This window comes from Ictidomys tridecemlineatus, chromosome 4 (genome assembly GCF_052094955.1).
Source record: "Ictidomys tridecemlineatus isolate mIctTri1 chromosome 4, mIctTri1.hap1, whole genome shotgun sequence".
NCBI classification, from domain to species: Eukaryota; Metazoa; Chordata; class Mammalia; order Rodentia; family Sciuridae; genus Ictidomys; species Ictidomys tridecemlineatus.
Window position 1 is genome coordinate 207409568 of NC_135480.1, and position 17317 is coordinate 207426884.

At 63.6% G+C, this 17317-nt stretch overlaps 1 protein-coding gene across 6 annotated transcripts in view; it reads right to left on the reverse strand.

The window, feature by feature from the left end:
- Vav2 (vav guanine nucleotide exchange factor 2) overlaps positions 1-15113 on the reverse strand; it is a 37282-nt gene extending 22169 nt beyond the window's left edge. For 3 of the 6 annotated variants that reach the window (XM_078048610.1, XM_078048611.1, XM_078048608.1), the window contains exons 1-9: positions 14883-15113; positions 11403-11501; positions 9642-9710; positions 9191-9291; positions 5467-5566; positions 4721-4816; positions 4059-4127; positions 1874-1960; positions 224-309 (exon numbers count right to left, since the gene is read on the reverse strand). In XM_078048610.1, the coding sequence (XP_077904736.1) occupies positions 224-309; positions 1874-1960; positions 4059-4127; positions 4721-4816; positions 5467-5566; positions 9191-9291; positions 9642-9710; positions 11403-11501; positions 14883-15098 (923 nt within the window). In that variant the 5' untranslated portion in view covers positions 15099-15113. Of the gene's footprint in view, positions 1-223; positions 310-1873; positions 1961-4058; positions 4128-4720; positions 4817-5466; positions 5567-9190; positions 9292-9641; positions 9711-11402; positions 11502-12456; positions 12478-14882 lie in introns of those variants that run through there. The other 3 variants (XM_078048609.1, XM_078048613.1, XM_078048612.1) reach the window with 3 other exon arrangements.
- Positions 15114-17317: the final 2204 nt, after the last annotated feature.

The following is a 17317-nucleotide window of genomic DNA, read 5'->3' on the forward strand; positions in this document are numbered from 1 at the left end:
GCCATTAGCCCAGTGCCCGCCATGGGCAGGGCAGCCCCAGGGCACTGGCTGACGTGGCCCCACGTTAGTGTGGAGAAGGAAGGAAGCAATTAAAGCTGAGTGCGGCAAACCGGCCACAGGCCATTTCCCACAGGAAGCCGCGTGTTCAGGCCGCCTGGGAGCAGGGCCCGCTGGACCCGAACGCCAGGCTGTCAGGGGAGGCCACTGCCGGCCGCCCTCTCACCTGTCTTGCTTGGTGTGGTTGACTATGGACCGGACTTTCAGCTCCCCGTCAATCTTTGGCCTCCCGTACTCCTCCAGCTTCACCTGCTGGGAAAGAGTGGCAGGAGGGTCACTCCTGCTGGCACAGCCCGCCCCAGCACACAGGGGGCGGGCACACCAGGGCCGCACTCCCCACAGCACCCGGGCACTTCTGGGCCAGGGCTGGGGGGGGACTGGAAGCAGAGGTAGGGAGGCTGGGTCCCCACTCCCGCCAGCCCCACTGGGGGCTCCCTTCAGCCCGGGAACAAAGAGCGATTGACGGCCTGGGTCACAGTCACAGGCCACCGCTGTGTGAACCCAGAGCAGGGCCTGGAAGGAAAAGCCAGACGCCCGCCTGGAAACCCAGCGAGACTCTTCTCAGGCAGCACCTCTCAGATGGCAGGCGTGCGGGGGCACACGGGGGGCACGGGGGCCGTGCGGGGTCCCACAGCAGTTCACCTCTGTGGGAAGAGGCTCCGAGGCCTCAAGCTGGGCTTGCTGCGGACGGTCCCTGCTGCTGTTTTGGCTGGCAGAGATCACCTCCCTGGACAGGTGGCCCGTGGCCAAGGGACGAGGCTATGCAGGCAGGACCAGGTCCAGAAGAGCGCAGGATGGAGTGGCCCAAGTGTGGCTGCCACGCCCACAGGCCTGGCATAGCTCCAGTGTCCCGGGCTCCCTGCACCCTGGAGAGTCTGACACACATTGTGCTGTCGAGCTCGGCGGGCACACACTCAGGGAGTCCACTCCTGGCCCGAGGGACCCTGGAGTGCCAAGAGCGAAAACTGCTTCCCCAGGAGGGGCCGGGCTGGCATGGGGCCTATCCTGGGAGTGGCCGCTGCACCCATTCTCGTTATTTAAAGTGCAAGCGTAACTCGTAAAAAATCAAAACACAAAACAATCTTCTTTCCTCACATCACAGAACCACGTGGTGTTGGGAGGGCACCTGTGGTTGCTCAGGGTCCTTGGCACCCACAGCCCCACAGGTACTCTTGGCTCAGCCTCAAGTCTTTGGGCTCAGAATCGTGAGGCGGCCTGAAACTCCCTCTGCTTTCACTGGCCGGGCCCAGGCTCTCCCCCCGCCCTGGGCCTGCAGAGGGCTCCTCGGATGCACCTCTGACCCTGGTGGGTAAAGAACGGGCACATGGCCCCAGGTGCTGGCCTGGGGATCTGGGGTCTCCTTTGCCCACATTTGTGAGAGCAAAGATCACCAGAGGGCAAAATGTTTGCATCAAAACCAGCGGTTCTCAGTGGGGATGACCCTGTGCCCAGGGGCACCTAGCAACATAGCTGGCAGGCATCGCAAACAGAACCTGTCCATTGCCCTGCAGGGCCAGCCAGGGAGCCATGGTCCAGGAGCCCCGGGTCTCCCAGAGCCACTTCTGCTTCTGGATGTGAGGGAGACTTCTGTCCAGCTGGGGAGGAGGGACGGGGCTGGGCAATCCACACAGCCTGCCCCCTTCACAAAGGATCATCCTCAGGGCACAGGGTGCTTGGGTCAGCTGAAGGGGACGAGGGTGCGCAGAAGCAGGAGCTGGACATCAACCCCAGAAGCGGCTGTGTGGGTGGGTGTGTGCATCCCCTCTGTGCCCAACGCGAGCCAGGCCTGGCCCCACTGCAGAGCCGCGGCACTTACCAGGTTCTCTATGGAGCTCTGGAACTCGCGGATCTTCTTCAAGGTCTCCTTGTCCCGTTTCACCTCGTTTATGTACATGGCCAAGTCCTGAAACCAGGAAGCGCCATGTCCACGAGGAGAGCCCAGCCCACCAAGCCCTCTCCTGGTCCTAGTGGGGATGGAGGACCCCAAACAAGGAAGGGGTGGGGAGCAGCTCCCCACGGGGCAGACACAGCAGGGACTGTAGCACAGTGACCTGAAGAGCCCTGCCACCCTGTCCCACCGCCCTTCAAAGTCACACAGGCCGCCAAGCAGCCCCTGATCTGGACCCACCCTAAGCCTGCATGTCATCTAGGAGCCTGGGTAGAACGAATTGCCAGTAAGTTCCTTCTACCTGGGCCTGGAGGTCCCCACTTTCCAGCCCAGCACCCGTGTACCCCACTGCAATCCTCCTGCTGGCCACTAGGGGGCAGTGCTGACCTGCAGCCCAGCCAGCGGGTGAAATGTGGAAATCCAGGCTCAGTCCCCACCCCTCTCCTGCCCCTTTTTGCTCCAGGAGGACCTCGTGGTCCACTCTCCAGCCTCCCTATGGCTTCTTAAAGGATGTTCTGTTTTCTTGTCTACTTGCCTTTAAAACGAGGGAAACAATTTCCCAGAGACAAGGAACTCAGGGCAGGGACAGACTCGGAGCAGCCATGGCAGACCCTCACCAGACGGGGCCTGCGAGCTGTCTGGTTCTCTGGCCTCCACGCTCACCTGGCCCAGAGCCCACTAGGCTCAGACTGGGACGAGATGTCCAGGGAAACAGCCCCGGGACCCCAGGGGCAAAGCAGCCTAGCAGAGCACCTGGGCTGCAGGGAGTGAGTGCTCCGTCCCTGGGGAAATCAAGCTTGAGTACAGGGGGGCTCCTGCTGGCCACACAGGCCATCTCTGCGCTGCAGCAGGGGGTGAAAGACACTCACAAGCCCTTCCAACTCACGGGCCTCACGTGCATCTCAACAGCTCTCAGAAGCCCAGAAGCCTGCCCAGGGTCACGGAGCCCTCTGCAGGGCTGACAGCCCTCAGGAACCTCTGCTGAGGGACCTGGAGTCGCCCGCTGGCCAGGGACACACTGCCAAGCCACGCCTGGCTCGCGGGCACCCACTGCCCATCCCAAGGTTTTCATGACCATGTGCACCTGGGCTCACAGTGGGCGACGGCACCAGAGAACGGGGACCTCACCCCTGTCCACGTCTGTCAGGGAAACGCCGTCCCACTGACCTGGCCGCAGGTCCTGCCCAGGGGGCCAGAAGGAATGGAATCCAAGGCCCCTGCGGTCACTCCCAGGCCCACACCCACACACTGTCACCCATGAGCATGAAGCCCGAGCAGCCATGTCCTGCTGCCCCTGGGGACAGGCTGCAGTCCTGCCCTGGAAAGGCACTCTTTAAACAGACGCCCAGGGGGCCTGCCCCATGCTGGACACAGTGCCCAGCCTGGAGTCACAGGTGGCCGAGCGGCACAGGCCTGCCGAGGAGGAACTGGCAAGAACAGGTCTCTAGGGTGGGAGTGCTGCCCGGGGACAGGCCCTAGAACCCAGCAGGGCCAGCCCTGGGGACATGTGGAGCTCGCCGCAGCCTGGGAGTGAGCCAGAGGTGGCCAGGTGACAAAGAGGAGGCCAGCTTGGGAGGACACAGTGGGGTCAGAGGCTTGGGTTTTGGGTTTCCGTGGCAAACGCTGCGGCCCATTGGGACCAGGGTCCTGCAGAGGAGCGGAGCGGCCAGGAGGGAGCACTGGAGGGTCCCTGAGCAGGGCGGGGGTGACAGCCAAGCCCCCGGGACACTGGATTTCCACAGGGAGGGGACATGTCTGGCTACAGGTCGTCGGAATCATCAAGAGAAAAGGAGCAGCCCAGACAGGGGGCAGAGGGCGGAGGCTGGAGGACAGAGATCCAGGGTGGAGCGCAGAGCCTGGGGCCGCTGATGGTCCCTTGGGCAGGCGGGACAGCAGGAAGGGGCCTCTGCAGTCACTGGGGGCAAGTGAGGTCAGGAGTAGAGCCCAGCGCAGCCTCCTCCAGTGCCACCTCTACCCTCCAGCTGGTCTAGCCCGTCACCCCCAGGAAACGCCCTCAGGCAGGGCAAAGTGCAGCCTGCCTTGCCCGCCTCTGCTACCCGCCTCTGCTGCCCGCCTCCACTGCCCGCGTCCGCTGCCCGCCTCCTCTGCCCACCTGCATGGCTTCCAGGGCTTCTTTGAGCTGCTGCCTCTCAGGCCGGTCAGCAGAATGGCTCAGGAGCTCCTGGAGGAGTGAGGGGGTCCTGGGTCACCCAGGGGCCCGGCCCTGCCTGGCCCCTACCAGGCCCAGGGTGACAACCCCAGCACAAAGCCAGCCCCACCTGTTGGTCCAGGTGCCCTTCAGCTGCCTCCTCCAATAGACAAGTGAGACCCCTCCCACAGGCACACCCTGCTCCCAGCAGGGGCACTCCCAAACCTTGTGGGCAAGGGGAGGGGATAGAGCAGGAAGGAACACTAGGGTGGCGCAGAGCAATGTACTGGGGTTGGCTCCCTGGAGAACTTCAAAGGCACCTCCACCTCCCCTCCAGGTCTGTGCTTCCTGAAGGCCTTCCTATTTCCACTTTCACCATGGCTGTCAGGAAGCTCAGACTTAGTTAAGAGATCAATCATGGCAGCTCTTACTGCTGGACTAAGGCTGCTTCCCCATCTCGGCCTGTTTTTCTGACTCTGTACAGGCTTTAATCAGTCTTCCTGTCTTTACCGGGATGACCTTTCCTAATGAGTGCTGAGCAGCCTCGCTTATCCACCCGCTCCCGGGGGGCCTCACCCACCCCTAGCCCCTGAGACTTCGGGGCATGGGCAGGTGGGCGGCCTCACCTTGAGCAGAAGGTGGTACTTGAGCACCCGCTGCATGGGCACCACCAGCAGGTCCTGCAGCTTGAACTTGCCGTCCTGGACCTTCAGCGTGCACTCCTGGGCGGGGAGCCAGCCATGAGGAGCCGCCCGCCACCGCCTGGGGACGGAGGCTGAGCCCTGGACACCCTCAGGAAGCGGCCCTGAACCAGGCTGCGGCCCTGAACCAGGCTGCGCAGGGTGGGCCCCACAGTGCCTGGGGACACGCGTGACCTGCTGTTCTCAAGGCCCTCACCTCAATCCCCTGTCCCTTCCTCAGGGCCAGGACCTTCAGGGAGGGTGGGGTCTCCCCTGCCTGCTCCCTGCCGTGAGCTCTGAGAAGCCAGTTGCCCACTTGGGGCTTGGGCCCAGGCTACCCACCAGCGTTGGAACCAGGGCTTGGCAAACATGGCCATGCTGATCAGAGGGGCCCCTCAGCCGGGGACAGCTGCCCCCCCACCAGTACCTGGGAGGGGCAGGTTCCAAGCCTGGGTGACAACATGTAAGGCCACATGCTTCCAGCAGAGCCACCTGGGCCCCCTGGGTCAGCAGAGGCCAGGGTCGGGGGCGTGGCCCTGGCTGAGTCAGATGGGGCTGGAGGACCCCCACCCGACAAAACACAGAGGGACAAGCAAGCCGCACGCAGGCCCTGCCCAGCAGGGGGAGGTTGGTGCCTGTGGTGCTCGCCAGAGAGCTGCGGCCTGGGGCAGGGCCAGCCGGGCGCCTGTTACCTCCACTTTCTGCCTGAAGTCGTCGCGGCTGGTGAGGAGCTGGCTGAGTGTGGTCTGGGCGCGCTCCAGGTGGCTGCAGTAATCCCCGTAGATGAGGAGCCTGGCGGCACACAGGACACATGCGTGTCAGCACGTGAGTACAAGTACACGCAGGTGGGGACCCAGGACACGCTTCTTCCTCGGGAGGCTGCGCGGCCCGGGCCTCAGGCCAACAGACCCTGGCGGGTTCTGCCCTCCCCCGCCTCCCCCCTCCCAGTGAGGGGGGTCCTGGGTCACTGGGAGGGGCTGGGGAAGCACTGGCTAATAAGGGCACCCAGCACCCGCCCAAGAGGCCACTTGTGGTGCCACCTCAGGTCGTGGCCCTGGCCTGATCCTGCTCTGGGTCCCCACGCCTGGAGAGAGCCAGAGGCCCAACCTCTCGAGACTGGCAGACCCAGGGGGGCTCCTGGTCACCCCGAGGTGGCCCCTGGTAGGGACCAGCGCTGCCCTCCTGCCCTCCCCCCTGGCCCCCGAGGCACCACCTCTCCCCCATTCTGATTCTGCTCTCGGGCCCTGTGCTGGTCTCCTCCATACGCCCCTCTTTTGTCCCCAGCTAGGCCACATGCAGCCCCGGTGCCCACATCTCTGCCAGCCAGACTCCAGCACCTCTGGGCCTCGGGCAGCGAGCCTGCCACTCCTGCTTTAGGTGCTCATGCCCCCGACCACCCAGAGCCCCCAGGAGAGGAACCATGCCCGGTGACCACTGGATGAGTACAAGGTGCGGCAGCCACATTCGCGGGACCCCCACTGAGGGCGCAGACCTTCCTGTCTCCACCTGGCAAGACGGGGCAGGGAGCCTCTTCTCCAGGCAGGACTGAGGCCTCTGTGACCTGACCAAGGGCCACCAGCCTGGCCACCTCTGTGAATTGACCAAGGGCCAACAGCCTGGGCACAGCAGCCCAGCTGGGAGGCCGGGCCTGACGCTGGAACGTGGGTTGGCCCTTGGTAGGAAGTGTCCTGGTGGTGGGCTCTCCTGCAAGGCCCAAGGTGACGGAGCCCTGGGCATGGGTCCCCTCGCAGGCCTCCCGCCCCTGGGCCGTGGGCATTTGGGACCAGAGGATGCCCAGCTCTCCCCACCCCTGGAGGTCCGGATCCGCAGGAAGGCAGTGGGCGAGGGGACATTTCCCACTGAGGGACACATCAGGGCGAGCTAGCTCAAGCACAAGCGACGCCTGCTGACACGTGTCCTAGCTTTCGAGAAATGCTCAGGGATCCGAGGCCCCAGGCCCCGCGGGCTGCACGCCTGGCTGACCGCCTCTCCCCGAGCCTCCCCACACCAGCCTGCAGGGAGCTGGGCGCCGAGAGGCCGAGGTCGCACAACACACTACAGCACACCACAGCAGCCCACCATGGAGGTCAAGGTCAGTGTGGACCTGGTGCCAGGTGTCCTAAAACACAACCCTTCCCGGGGCCCAGGTTCTGGCCATCTGCAGAGGAGATGCCCCTGCAGGCTCGTGTGAAGGCAGGAGGGGCATCTGCCTCATTCAGGACCAAGGCCACATTAGTGGAAGTGTAACCTTAAAAAAGAGGGGGTGACTGTGATTTTCCCTAACACGTCGGTCACAGGGAGGCTGTTCCAGCCTTCAGCCTGCTGAGTTGCCAGGATCTTGCCACAAAAGTCCCGCGGTGGCTTCCTCCTTCCCTTATTCAAGTTCTTGCCTTGGCCTGGAAGATCCCGGCACCCCTCCCACCACACCGTTGCCCTCTGTTCCTGCCTTCCATGGGCACCTGCTCTCCCCAAGCAGGAGCAGCCCAGGCGCCCGTCCGGTCCCAGGCCCCCACGCCCTGGCTCCAGGCTCCACCACGGCCCCCCATGAGCCGGCTGAGGACAGTTCTCGTCTCCCATGCTGCAGCGGGACCTGAGCCTGTCCTGCCTTTGGCCCTGAACTCCGTACACAGCAGGCACTCGATAAATGTCCATGGAATCAGTGAGCAAAGGAGTGTTAGGGTGCAGGCTGACTCTAAAAGGGGTGGGAAAGTGGCAGGAGGGAGATGCAGTGGCCTGGTGGTGGACTCCGACGTGGCCAGGCCCCTTCTCCAGGAGGACATGACTGAAGAGCCCTGGCCCTGGGCGCCTTGCCAAGCCATGCAGCAGGCCACTGTCTGCACAGCTCCGGGTCGGGCGCGGGAGGAGCACAGGCTCCCACAGCAGCTCGAGGGTGGGGTGCCATCATGCCCCAGGAGGTGGGAGCCTCACAGGCAAGGTCCTGAGCAGAAGATGCACCAGTCTGCTGGTGTGGCCTTGGCCAGGGGCTGACTCACAGCCTGCGTGGTGGGGGTGAGGGCAGACCGCAGGCCTCACCTGTCAGTGACCCCTCTGTAAGGAACTGGACACCCAGCCTCAGAAGGGAGAAGCTGAGGTTTCCAGCTCGACCACTCTTCACACCTACTAGAAGATTCCAGAATTCCACGCTGCCCCTTGCTGAGCCCCAGAAGGACGTCTGGGGATAGCAGGCAGCTCTGCACCACCTCTGTCAACAGGGCACAAACCGAGGGGCTTGGAGCAGGGGAAGGAGGAGCTCTGGGAGGCCGCCTGCCCCCAGGGCTGCCTCAGGTGGCCATGACTGCCCATCTGTGACACTCACTGTGCATGGGGCCCCGGGGCACCTGAGCGGGCAGTGGTGGGACTGACGAGGCGGCCCTGTCTGCGTCTAGGCCCAACTCCCTGTGCCAAGCCCTCGGGAAAGAAGGGCCGTCACAGGCTTCAGACCAATCCCACAACTGGCCTGGGCACCACGGACCTCTGTTCAGAGAGCCGCAGATGTGGAGCCACGGTGCTGTGGCCAGCGGCTGAGACCTGCCCCTGAATGTCCCACTGCCCCTGCCTGGCCTGCGGAGACTGATGTCCCCTCCTGTTGGCCACAGTGGCCTTCCAATGGTGGGGACCAGCTGTGGGGAAGCAGGGTCATCCTGGCTCACCCCCTGGGGCTGCCCCACCCAGGGGTCACTCTTGTCCCCAATTCACAGGTGAGGGAGTCAAGACCGAGGCATGGGCTATCAGCAGCATGGGGAAGTGGCCTCAGCCCTGCGACCCCACAACCCGAGGCCTCAGCCATGACCCCGTCCCGTGGTCTGTGCTCGTGTCCCCAGAGCCCCTCACTCAGACCTACCAGGTCAGGCCCAGGGCTCCTGTCACCAGAAGCAGCAGGGCCTGTCCACCTTGTGCTAGGTGGACAGCAATAAGGGCAGGGTTAACTACTCTGGATGCCCAAGTCTCCAGGACAAGCAAGAGGCCTGCGGCACGGCCAGCGGCATGAATGTCACTCACCAAGACCCCGATAAGCGAGAAGCAGAAGGGACTGCCAGAGCCCGAGAGGCCCCATCTAGACCACACCCCATGCCCAGGCCATGATGGGAAGGGGGCCCACACCTGAGATCCCAGCAGGAGGCTGAGGCAGGAGGATCACGAGTTCAAAGCCAGCCTCAGCAACTCAGTGAGGCCCTAAGCAACACAGTGAGGCCCTGTCTCTAGATAAAATATAAAAGGGCTGGGGACGGGCTCAGTGGTTAAGGCCCCTGGTACCAAAAATAAAAATAAAAAATTTAAAAATCTGTTTATAAGAGGGCACAGAGGCCTGGAGAACAGCGGCCACCTGTCTCAGGACACCAGGCCCCACAATTCCCACCCAGGAGGACTCTCCCCCTCCGCTGTCTGTCCTGAGGAGCAGATGGGGAGGGCACTCACCTTTCCTTGAACTCGAGGAAGACCTTGGCCAGTGTGCTGCCCCCGGCCATCATGGACACGTCGATGGCCCTCAGGAGGCTGTGGTGCACCTTCATCAGGTCCTGGGGGGCAGTCAGTGCTCAAGGGGCCACCAGGCTGCAGGCCTCAACGCCTGAGACCGCGAGAGTTGTGCACCCCACCCCACCAATCGCTGCCACTTGCTAGAAGGTTCCATAGCAAGGCACAGGGAGGAGCAGAGCCCACCTAAGCCCGTCCATGGCACAGGGGTCACCACCTGCCCACTTCAGCCCCAGGGACACTCAGTGGCCACCCAGAATAGCTCTGGTGCCAGAGGGGATGGTGCAGGCAGGGCAGCTTCCCTGTCAGGTCCTCGTGGCCCCCTGGTCCCAAAGGACTCCCAGCAGCCAGGACACTGCCACTGCCCAGGAGTAAGCTCCGCCGGGGCCCTCACCTCCAGGTTGATGAAGACGGCTGCCATGTCCACAGGGCTCAGCACCAGCCGCAGCGGGCCCATATAGTTCTGCAGGAGAGGCATCCACGCTGAGCCCCAGCCCAGAGTACACCACCCGTCCAGGCCACCACCACCCAGAAGACCCTATCCAGGCCACTGTCCAGGCCACTGCTGCCCAGAGGACACCACTCTGTCCAGGCCACTGCTGCCCGGAGGACACTGCCCTGTCCAGGCCATTGCCACCCAGATGACACCGCCCCTGTCCAGGCCACCGCTGCCCAGAGGACACTGCCCCTGTCCAGGCCACTGCTGCCCGGAGGACAGTGCCCTGTCCAGGCCACCACCGCCCAGAGGACACCATCCTGTCCAGGCCACTGCTTCCCGGAGGACACTGCCCCCGTCCAGGACACTGCTGCACAGAGGACACTGCCTCTGTCCAGGCCACCATCACCCAGAGGACACTGCCCCTGTCAAGACCACTGCTGCCTGGAGGACACCGCCACTGTCAACCACCTGGAACACACTGCCCTGTCCACCCAGAGGACACCACCCTGTCCAGGCCACCACCACCTGGAGGACAACACCACTGTCCAGGTCATTGACGCCTCGAGGACATCACCACTATCCAGGCCTCAACTACCTGGAGGACACTGCCACTGCCCAGGCCTCAATCATCTGAAGGACACTGCCCCTGTCCAGGTTGCATCCACCTGAGAGGTGCTCAGTGCTCTGGGGACAGTGCACAGTGAGAGCCACACAGGGACAGCAGGCAGGGGGCAGGATGAGGCCACGGTCCAAACACCAACGCTCTTGGCCCGAGCAGAGCCCCCTTGGAGGCTAGAGCAGGGCCGACCTGGGGTCAAGGGGGCACCCAGCACTCCCCATTCAGGTGTCCACGTCACAGCTGCACTGGACTTGAACCACAAGCAGAGAACAGCCCAGGGGACCCAAGTGTAAAAAGGTTTGTCTTGCCGGGCACGGTGGCCACGCCTGCATCCAGCAGCTCGGGAGGCTGAGGAAGGAGTATCGTGAGTTCAAAGGCAGCCTCAGCAATTGGCCAGGCCTACAAAACTCTGTGAGGCTCGTCCCTAGATAAAATATAAAGAAGGGCTGGAGGCGGGGGACACAGCTCAGCGGGCAGAGCCTTGCCTCGCATGTACAAGGCCATGGATTCGATCCCCAGCACACAAAAAAGCAATAAAGAAGGGCGGGGGACGTGGCTCAGTGGCTAAGGCCCCTGGGCAAGTCCCAGTGGCAACAATAAAGGGTGGCCTTCACACATGGCTTGGGCAGATGGGCAGTTGCATGTCAGGGAAATGCCCTGAACCAGGACACTGGGCACCACCAGGAGGCCACAGTGGACAGTGACCGGCTGCTCAGGCAGGCTCAGGGTCTGTGCCCACATCAAGGCCCACCACGCTCCAGGGCAGGGTGCTCCTGGCCACACGGGGTGGAGCTTCTGCCTCCCAAGGCAGAGGGGGAGGCCAAGGAGCCTTCGGACGGCACCCTGGTGAGAGAGCGCAGAGGGTGCTCAGCACATGCAGGCCCTAAGTCACCACCATGCCCAGGTCAAGCTGAAAGACGGACGGTGCGGGACAGGGTGAAGAGGGGACAGGGGAGGCAAGACAGCCTTCCTCTGGGGCAGGGACACCTGATGGCAAAGCAGAGGGGGCTCAGCCCTCACCATCCTATAACAGCTGGCCCTTCCCCACCTCGGGACCTAGAACACTGCTGTCACCCAGTGGCCAGGGCAGGGCCCACCTTCTCGATGTCCTCCAGGGTCCGGCAGTACTTGGCCTCGGTCTCGTGGATCTCCAGCAGGCAACAGCTCCTCTTGTCATCCTCCGTCATGCCCATTTTCTGGAGGGGACACAGATGTGAGCCAGGGGCCCGCGCAGCCACCCGCAGGTGTGCACCTGCACAGTGTGGCCCTAGGCCACCGGTCTCACACCACAGGGGGACATCTGCTCGGGTCTGGCCACGAGGTCAGCAAGTATAAAGTTTAAGGCAGAGGGCGCTTAAACTCTTCTTGTTGTGAAGTGAGGCACAGGGACAAAAAGGGTGACGAGGGTCAGCGCCAAGCAATGTGCAGAGGCTCCCAGACCCCAACCTCTGCTCCTGAGCCTGGACCTCCACCAGCAGGGCCTCGGCCTCAGTGGGGCCTCTGCACACACACAGGAGATGCACGCCAGGTCCCTGCTGCGCCTGCCTGTCCACAGGACACTGAGCTCGTCCCTGGGATCTCAGCCACTGAGCCAGCTTCCCAGTACCAACTGCCCCCCGGGCTGGCCTCCCCTGGGTGCCCACTGTTCTCCAATCAGGGAGCCTGACCTGACAGCCCATTGGCAGGGTCACCAGGGACCACACCTTTGCGTCAGGGCCCAGCCCTGCCCCCTGGAAAACATGGAGACAGCCCTGCCCGGGATACTGCCTGGTCACAGGTGGGGTGAGGCAGCAGCCAGGGCCACGGTGGGGCCACCACGCTCTCTAGGTTCTTTTAAGGCCTAAGGAGCCATATCTGCCTGGAAGTTCCTGGAGACATGGTGCTGTGGCTTGCGCCTGGCCATCTGCACTCAGGTAGGCAAAAATGCCTCCCCTGACCTCCAAGGAACCCTCAAGGTCCCCCCACACTGCAGGGTGCAGCACCCAAAGCAATGCGTACACTGGGCACAGGGGGAGGTGAGAGTCCACTGTGACTTGGCTTCATGGAAAGTACCGAGGTCCGGGACTCATTAAGGCCACGTGTGCCCAACAGCATCTGCCTGGCAGGGGCTCCCAGGAGACTGCCGCCTGCCTCCCCTTACCCGCCACTTACCTGCATGTACCTGATCTGAGAGCATGGAAGGTAAGCAAGAGAGGAAGCCATCAGCAGAGCCCACTGTGCCCTCGAGCTGCGTTTGTAGGCCAGGATGCCCACCCACTGTCAGCGGGCAGCACAGGGCTCCTGTCTAGGCCTTTCTGTGGGGCTGGCAGGGAACAGCACTGACACCCACATGCCACCACAGTCTCCTACACCCGGGCTCTGACCATGGCACCGTCTTCCTCTGGAGACGTTGCCATCCCACTACTCAGCCTAGATGGTTCCACCGTGACGGGAGGCGATGGAACCAGGGGGTTCCCTGCCTGGAAGGACTGGACTCCACAGCTCGGGAGTGTGGCTGCTGGACAGGGCAAACAGACCCTGCCCACCAGGTCTGCAAGCAACCCTGTGTCCTGACACTGGTGCTTCAGGACCAGGGACAGCAGCGGGCTCCAGGAAGACCCTATGGTCTCCAGTCAAGAAGGAATGGGGCCATCTTATGGGGTTCACAGAGAGCGTTTGCCTGGCCTGGGTGGGGCCTTCAGATAACCCCCAGACCCACACCTGCCTGCTCCCGCTGACCCACAGGGCGCCCAGACTGCCAATGACAGGGAACAGCACGGCCCCACAGCCAGACCCCAGTCAGCCATGTCCCACAGCCAGACCCCAGTCAGTCATGTCCCACAGCCAGACCCCAGTCAGCCATGTCCCACAGCCAGGCCCAGTCAGCCATGTCCCACAGCCAGGCCCCAGTCAGCCAGGCCCCACAGCCAGACCCCAGTCAGCCATGTCCCACAGCCAGACCCCAGTCAGCCATGCCCCACAGCCAGACCCCAGTCAGCCAGGCCCCACAGCCATGTCCCACAGCCAGACCCCAGTCAGCCAGGCCCCACAGCCAGGCCCCATAGCCATGTCCCACAGCCAGGCCCCACAGCCATGTCCCACAGCCAGGCCCCACAGCCATGTCCCACAGCCAGACTCCAGTCAGCCATGTCCCACAGCCAGACCCCAGTCAGTCATGTCCCACAGCCAGGCCCCAGTCAGCCATGTCCCACAGCCATGTCCCACAGCCAGACCCCAGTCAGTCATGTCCCACAGCCAGGCCCCAGTCAGCCATGTCCCACAGCCATGTCCCACAGCCAGACCCCAGTCAGCCATGTCCCACAGCCATGTCCCACAGCCAGACCCCAGTCAGTCATGTCCCACAGCCAGTCCCAATCAGCCAGACCCCATAGCCAGGCCCCACAGCCAGACCCCAGTCAGTCATGTCCCACAGCCAGTCCCAATCAGCCAGACCCCATAGCCAGGCCCCACAGCCAGGCCCCAGTCAGCCATGTCCCACAGCCAGACCCCATAGCCAGGCCCCACAGCCAGGCCCCAGTCAGCCATGTCCCACAGCCAGGCCCCATGAGCCCATCCAGAAGCTGTCGGGATTCACAGGTGGTTTGGGGCCAGCTCTGGGGACAGAGAGGGCCACCCTCTCCAGAGAGTGCCCTGGCAGTGGTGGGGAGGTACCCCTCCAGGTGCCCAGGGCCGCATGAGAAGCCTGTTCTGAAGCACAGAGCTTGGGCTGTGGGTGCCCTGCCCAGCTCCCAGCCCTCCCCAGGGCCACAGTAGGGCACCCCTAGCCCAGGAAAGGCCTCCCTGAGGCCAGGGTCTCCCCGCTGTGTCCTGTCACCGGCTGGCGGCTCCTGCACGGAGGCAGAACACTGGTATCTGCTTTTGAGGAGCTCCCATGCCTTCAGGGAAGTTAGTTAATCAAAGTTTCCACAGTGGGCAAGTGGCACCGTGCCTGGCCCGCAGGAGCTGAGGTCTCCCCACCCCGCCAGGCCGGACCCCGCCTTTCACACAGCAGCTGTGGGCCATAAACCCCACTGGAGCAGATCTGCCTCCAGGAGATGATGAGCCAAGCCTGGGGGAAATTAACACCCTGGCGACATAAAAGACGAGCAGCTGGCTAATTGGGCCTGCGCTGGTGGCTTCAGCTCGGGGCGGGCGGGAGCCTGCTGTGGGAGCCGAGCACGGGGCTGCTATTTCAAGGTTCCCCGGGAGGCGGGAGAAGGACCTGGACACCCCGGGAGGACGGCTCATGGCAGTTGGCCTGCGGGGCTGCGGGGCTGCGGGCTGCGGGGCTGCGGGGCTGCGGGGCTGCGGGGCTGACGGCCTGGAGGGGCTGAGGGCAGAGGGCTGGGGGGCTGGGGGGCTGACGGCCTGGAGGGGCTGAGGGCTGGGGGCTGGGGGCTGAGGGGCTGGGGGCTGAGGGCCTGGAGGCGCTGGGGGCTGAGGGCTGGGGTCCCCGGGCACCACAGGGAAGCCGGCGTGGAGCAGACAGGAGCAAGAGCTGCGAGGACGTGCTGCAGGGGAGCCCGGGGCCAGGAGGAGCCCAGGGCCCAGCCAGTGTCCCCTGCAGTGGCGCTCCTGCCAGGCGGGACGGGGCTTACCATAGGCTGCCGCACCTCCACCTTGATGATGTCCTCGTAGATGTCGTCACCTTCATCCTCCCGCGGGACACAGTCGTAGATGTCCTCACCCAGGTCATGCTCACTGCACGGGAGGAAGTGGGTGAGCGGGGAGGGAGGGTCCAGCCACCCTGACCCAGGAGCCCTGGAAGTCCACCTGCCTCGGCCACAGGCCGGTCCACAAGTGGGGGCTTCCATGAGTTTAAGGGGGTGGCAGAGAGGTCACCATCTGCCATCTGCCTTGGTAGCAAAGGACCCTGGTTACAAGGCCCCCGCGTCTCGGGCCTGCAGACACACCCTGGAGGCCCTGAGACGCCTGCCTCCCAGAGGCCCCCAGTGCTGGGTGCTGCCCCATGACTACAGCCCCCGCCCCAGGCCCGGCCGTGACCTGTGGCTCAGCCTGAGGTCCCCACTGTCCTTGAGGCCCGGTGTGAAGGTCAAGGGCAAAGTGCCCAGCAGGGCCATTTTCCACACCAGGGTGAGGAAGTAGCACTGAGGAACATGGAGTTTGGGATGCCCCTTCCCAAGCCTGCCCCCGGGACTGGCCCCCACCCCGGCTCCTGCTGCAGAAAGCCTGTGTCTGCCCAGGACTGTGGTTCCCGTCTCCTCCGAGTTGGCCCTCTGCCTGCAGGATCTAGGTCATAGTCCCCAAAAGCCCAGGAGTGCCTCGAGCAGCCTTTCTAGTTATCTGTTCAGTGTGGATGAGTCCTCCGCCCGGCCCATGGCTGCCCTGAACCTCCACACCAGAGCTGCACCAGGGCTCAGCAACAGCCGGTCATTCCCACGGACCCCTGGAGGGGTCACTGTGCCATGGGGATGGGGAGCCGCCCCCAGCCCAGGCTGGCCAGGGTCTTGGGCTCTGCTGGGTCCTTCCTCAGGGGAGGCTGGGCTTGGAGGCTGGTACTGCTTAGCTCTGGGCAAAGATGTATCTCTGAGGCCGGCTTTCCTGGCTCAGAGCAGGGCCCTGGATTCCAGAGGCAGGGACTGGGGACACTCCCCACAGGTCCTCCCAGCACGCAGCGGGGAGAGCAGTGGAGCAGAGCAGGGATGACCACAGCAGCAAGGTACCCCTGGCCAAGCAGGCCCCTGAGCCCCTCAGGCCTTGCTGCTGCTGAATCCACTCAGGGGGTCAGGGTCATCACTCAAGACCTGCGTGGGAGAGGGAGCAAGGGAAGGCCTCAGCAGCCAGGGGTCTCCCAGGGCCCTTGGCCCCTCCCCACATGCAGCATCTGGGCAGAAGCCCCAGGACTGTCCTCCAGAGGAGGCCAAGAGTCAGCCCAGTGCAGAGTGCAGGTCTTGGTGAGGCCTTCTCAGGCCGCGGAGGGAAGGAGGAGGTGCAGCAGCTGCTGGGTGCTCCGGCTTTGGCACCAGCACAGGTGAGGCAGCTGGGAACCTGGCATGGCTGGATCCGGACTGTCCCCGGCAGGTCCTGTGCTGAAGGCTTGGTCAGGCTGGCTGGATCTGAGGGCTCTGACCTGGACTTGTCCGTCATCCACGGGGGCTGGATGGCCTGCTGCAGGTGGCAGCTTGGGGGAAGCAGGTCACTTCCTGCTGGGCCATCCTCTCCCCAGCCCCTGGCTCTCTGCTCCCTGGCTGCCGTGAGCTGGGCAGCTCCCTCCGCTGTACCCTTCTGCCAAGATGTCTCAGCCCTGGACCAGCCGACCCAGGCCTGACCTCTGAACCCTGAGCCAGGGGAAGCCGCCTCTCTTCAGTTGCTCAGGTCAGGCACGGAGGCTACAGTGGGGAAAGCCGACTCCACAGGGCCTAGCTTTACACGAAGAGCTTCCCACCTCCTTCAAGTCCCTTCTGGGTGCCAGGGCCACTACCTGCCCAGAGAACTGCACTGTGGCCATTCTGCACCCTGAGCCCACACGGAGCTGAGACGGCAAGGAGGCAGGGCCAGGTTTGGCCAGGTTCCCCCGCCTGACCGGGGCTCCCCAGGCAGTACACGAGAGTGCACACACACACAATGCACACACACACTCATGCACACACATGTACACACGCATATACACACAGCACATGCAGACACATGCTCACATGCAGATACACACATACATACACTCGCACATGCATACAGACACAGATGCACACTCACACACACACACACACACACACTCACAAGTACATGCACACGCAGTGGGGGGTGAGCTTGTGACCATCTTGCTAACCCAACTCAAAGCTTCTCCGAGACAAGTCTGACAATCTACTGGGAAACTGTCACTTGCAATGACATAGATCTCCTCCCTGCCTCTCTGATTCTGTCCCAGAGGATGATGCAGCCTGGCTACCCTGGGAACATAGGCGAGGCGCTGCATGGCCCTTCCCAGCAGGGATTGGACACCCAAGTTTCTGTCATGCAACAGAGTAATTCTGGTGGCTAAACCACCGAGCAGAACCCTGACAGTGCAGAACCC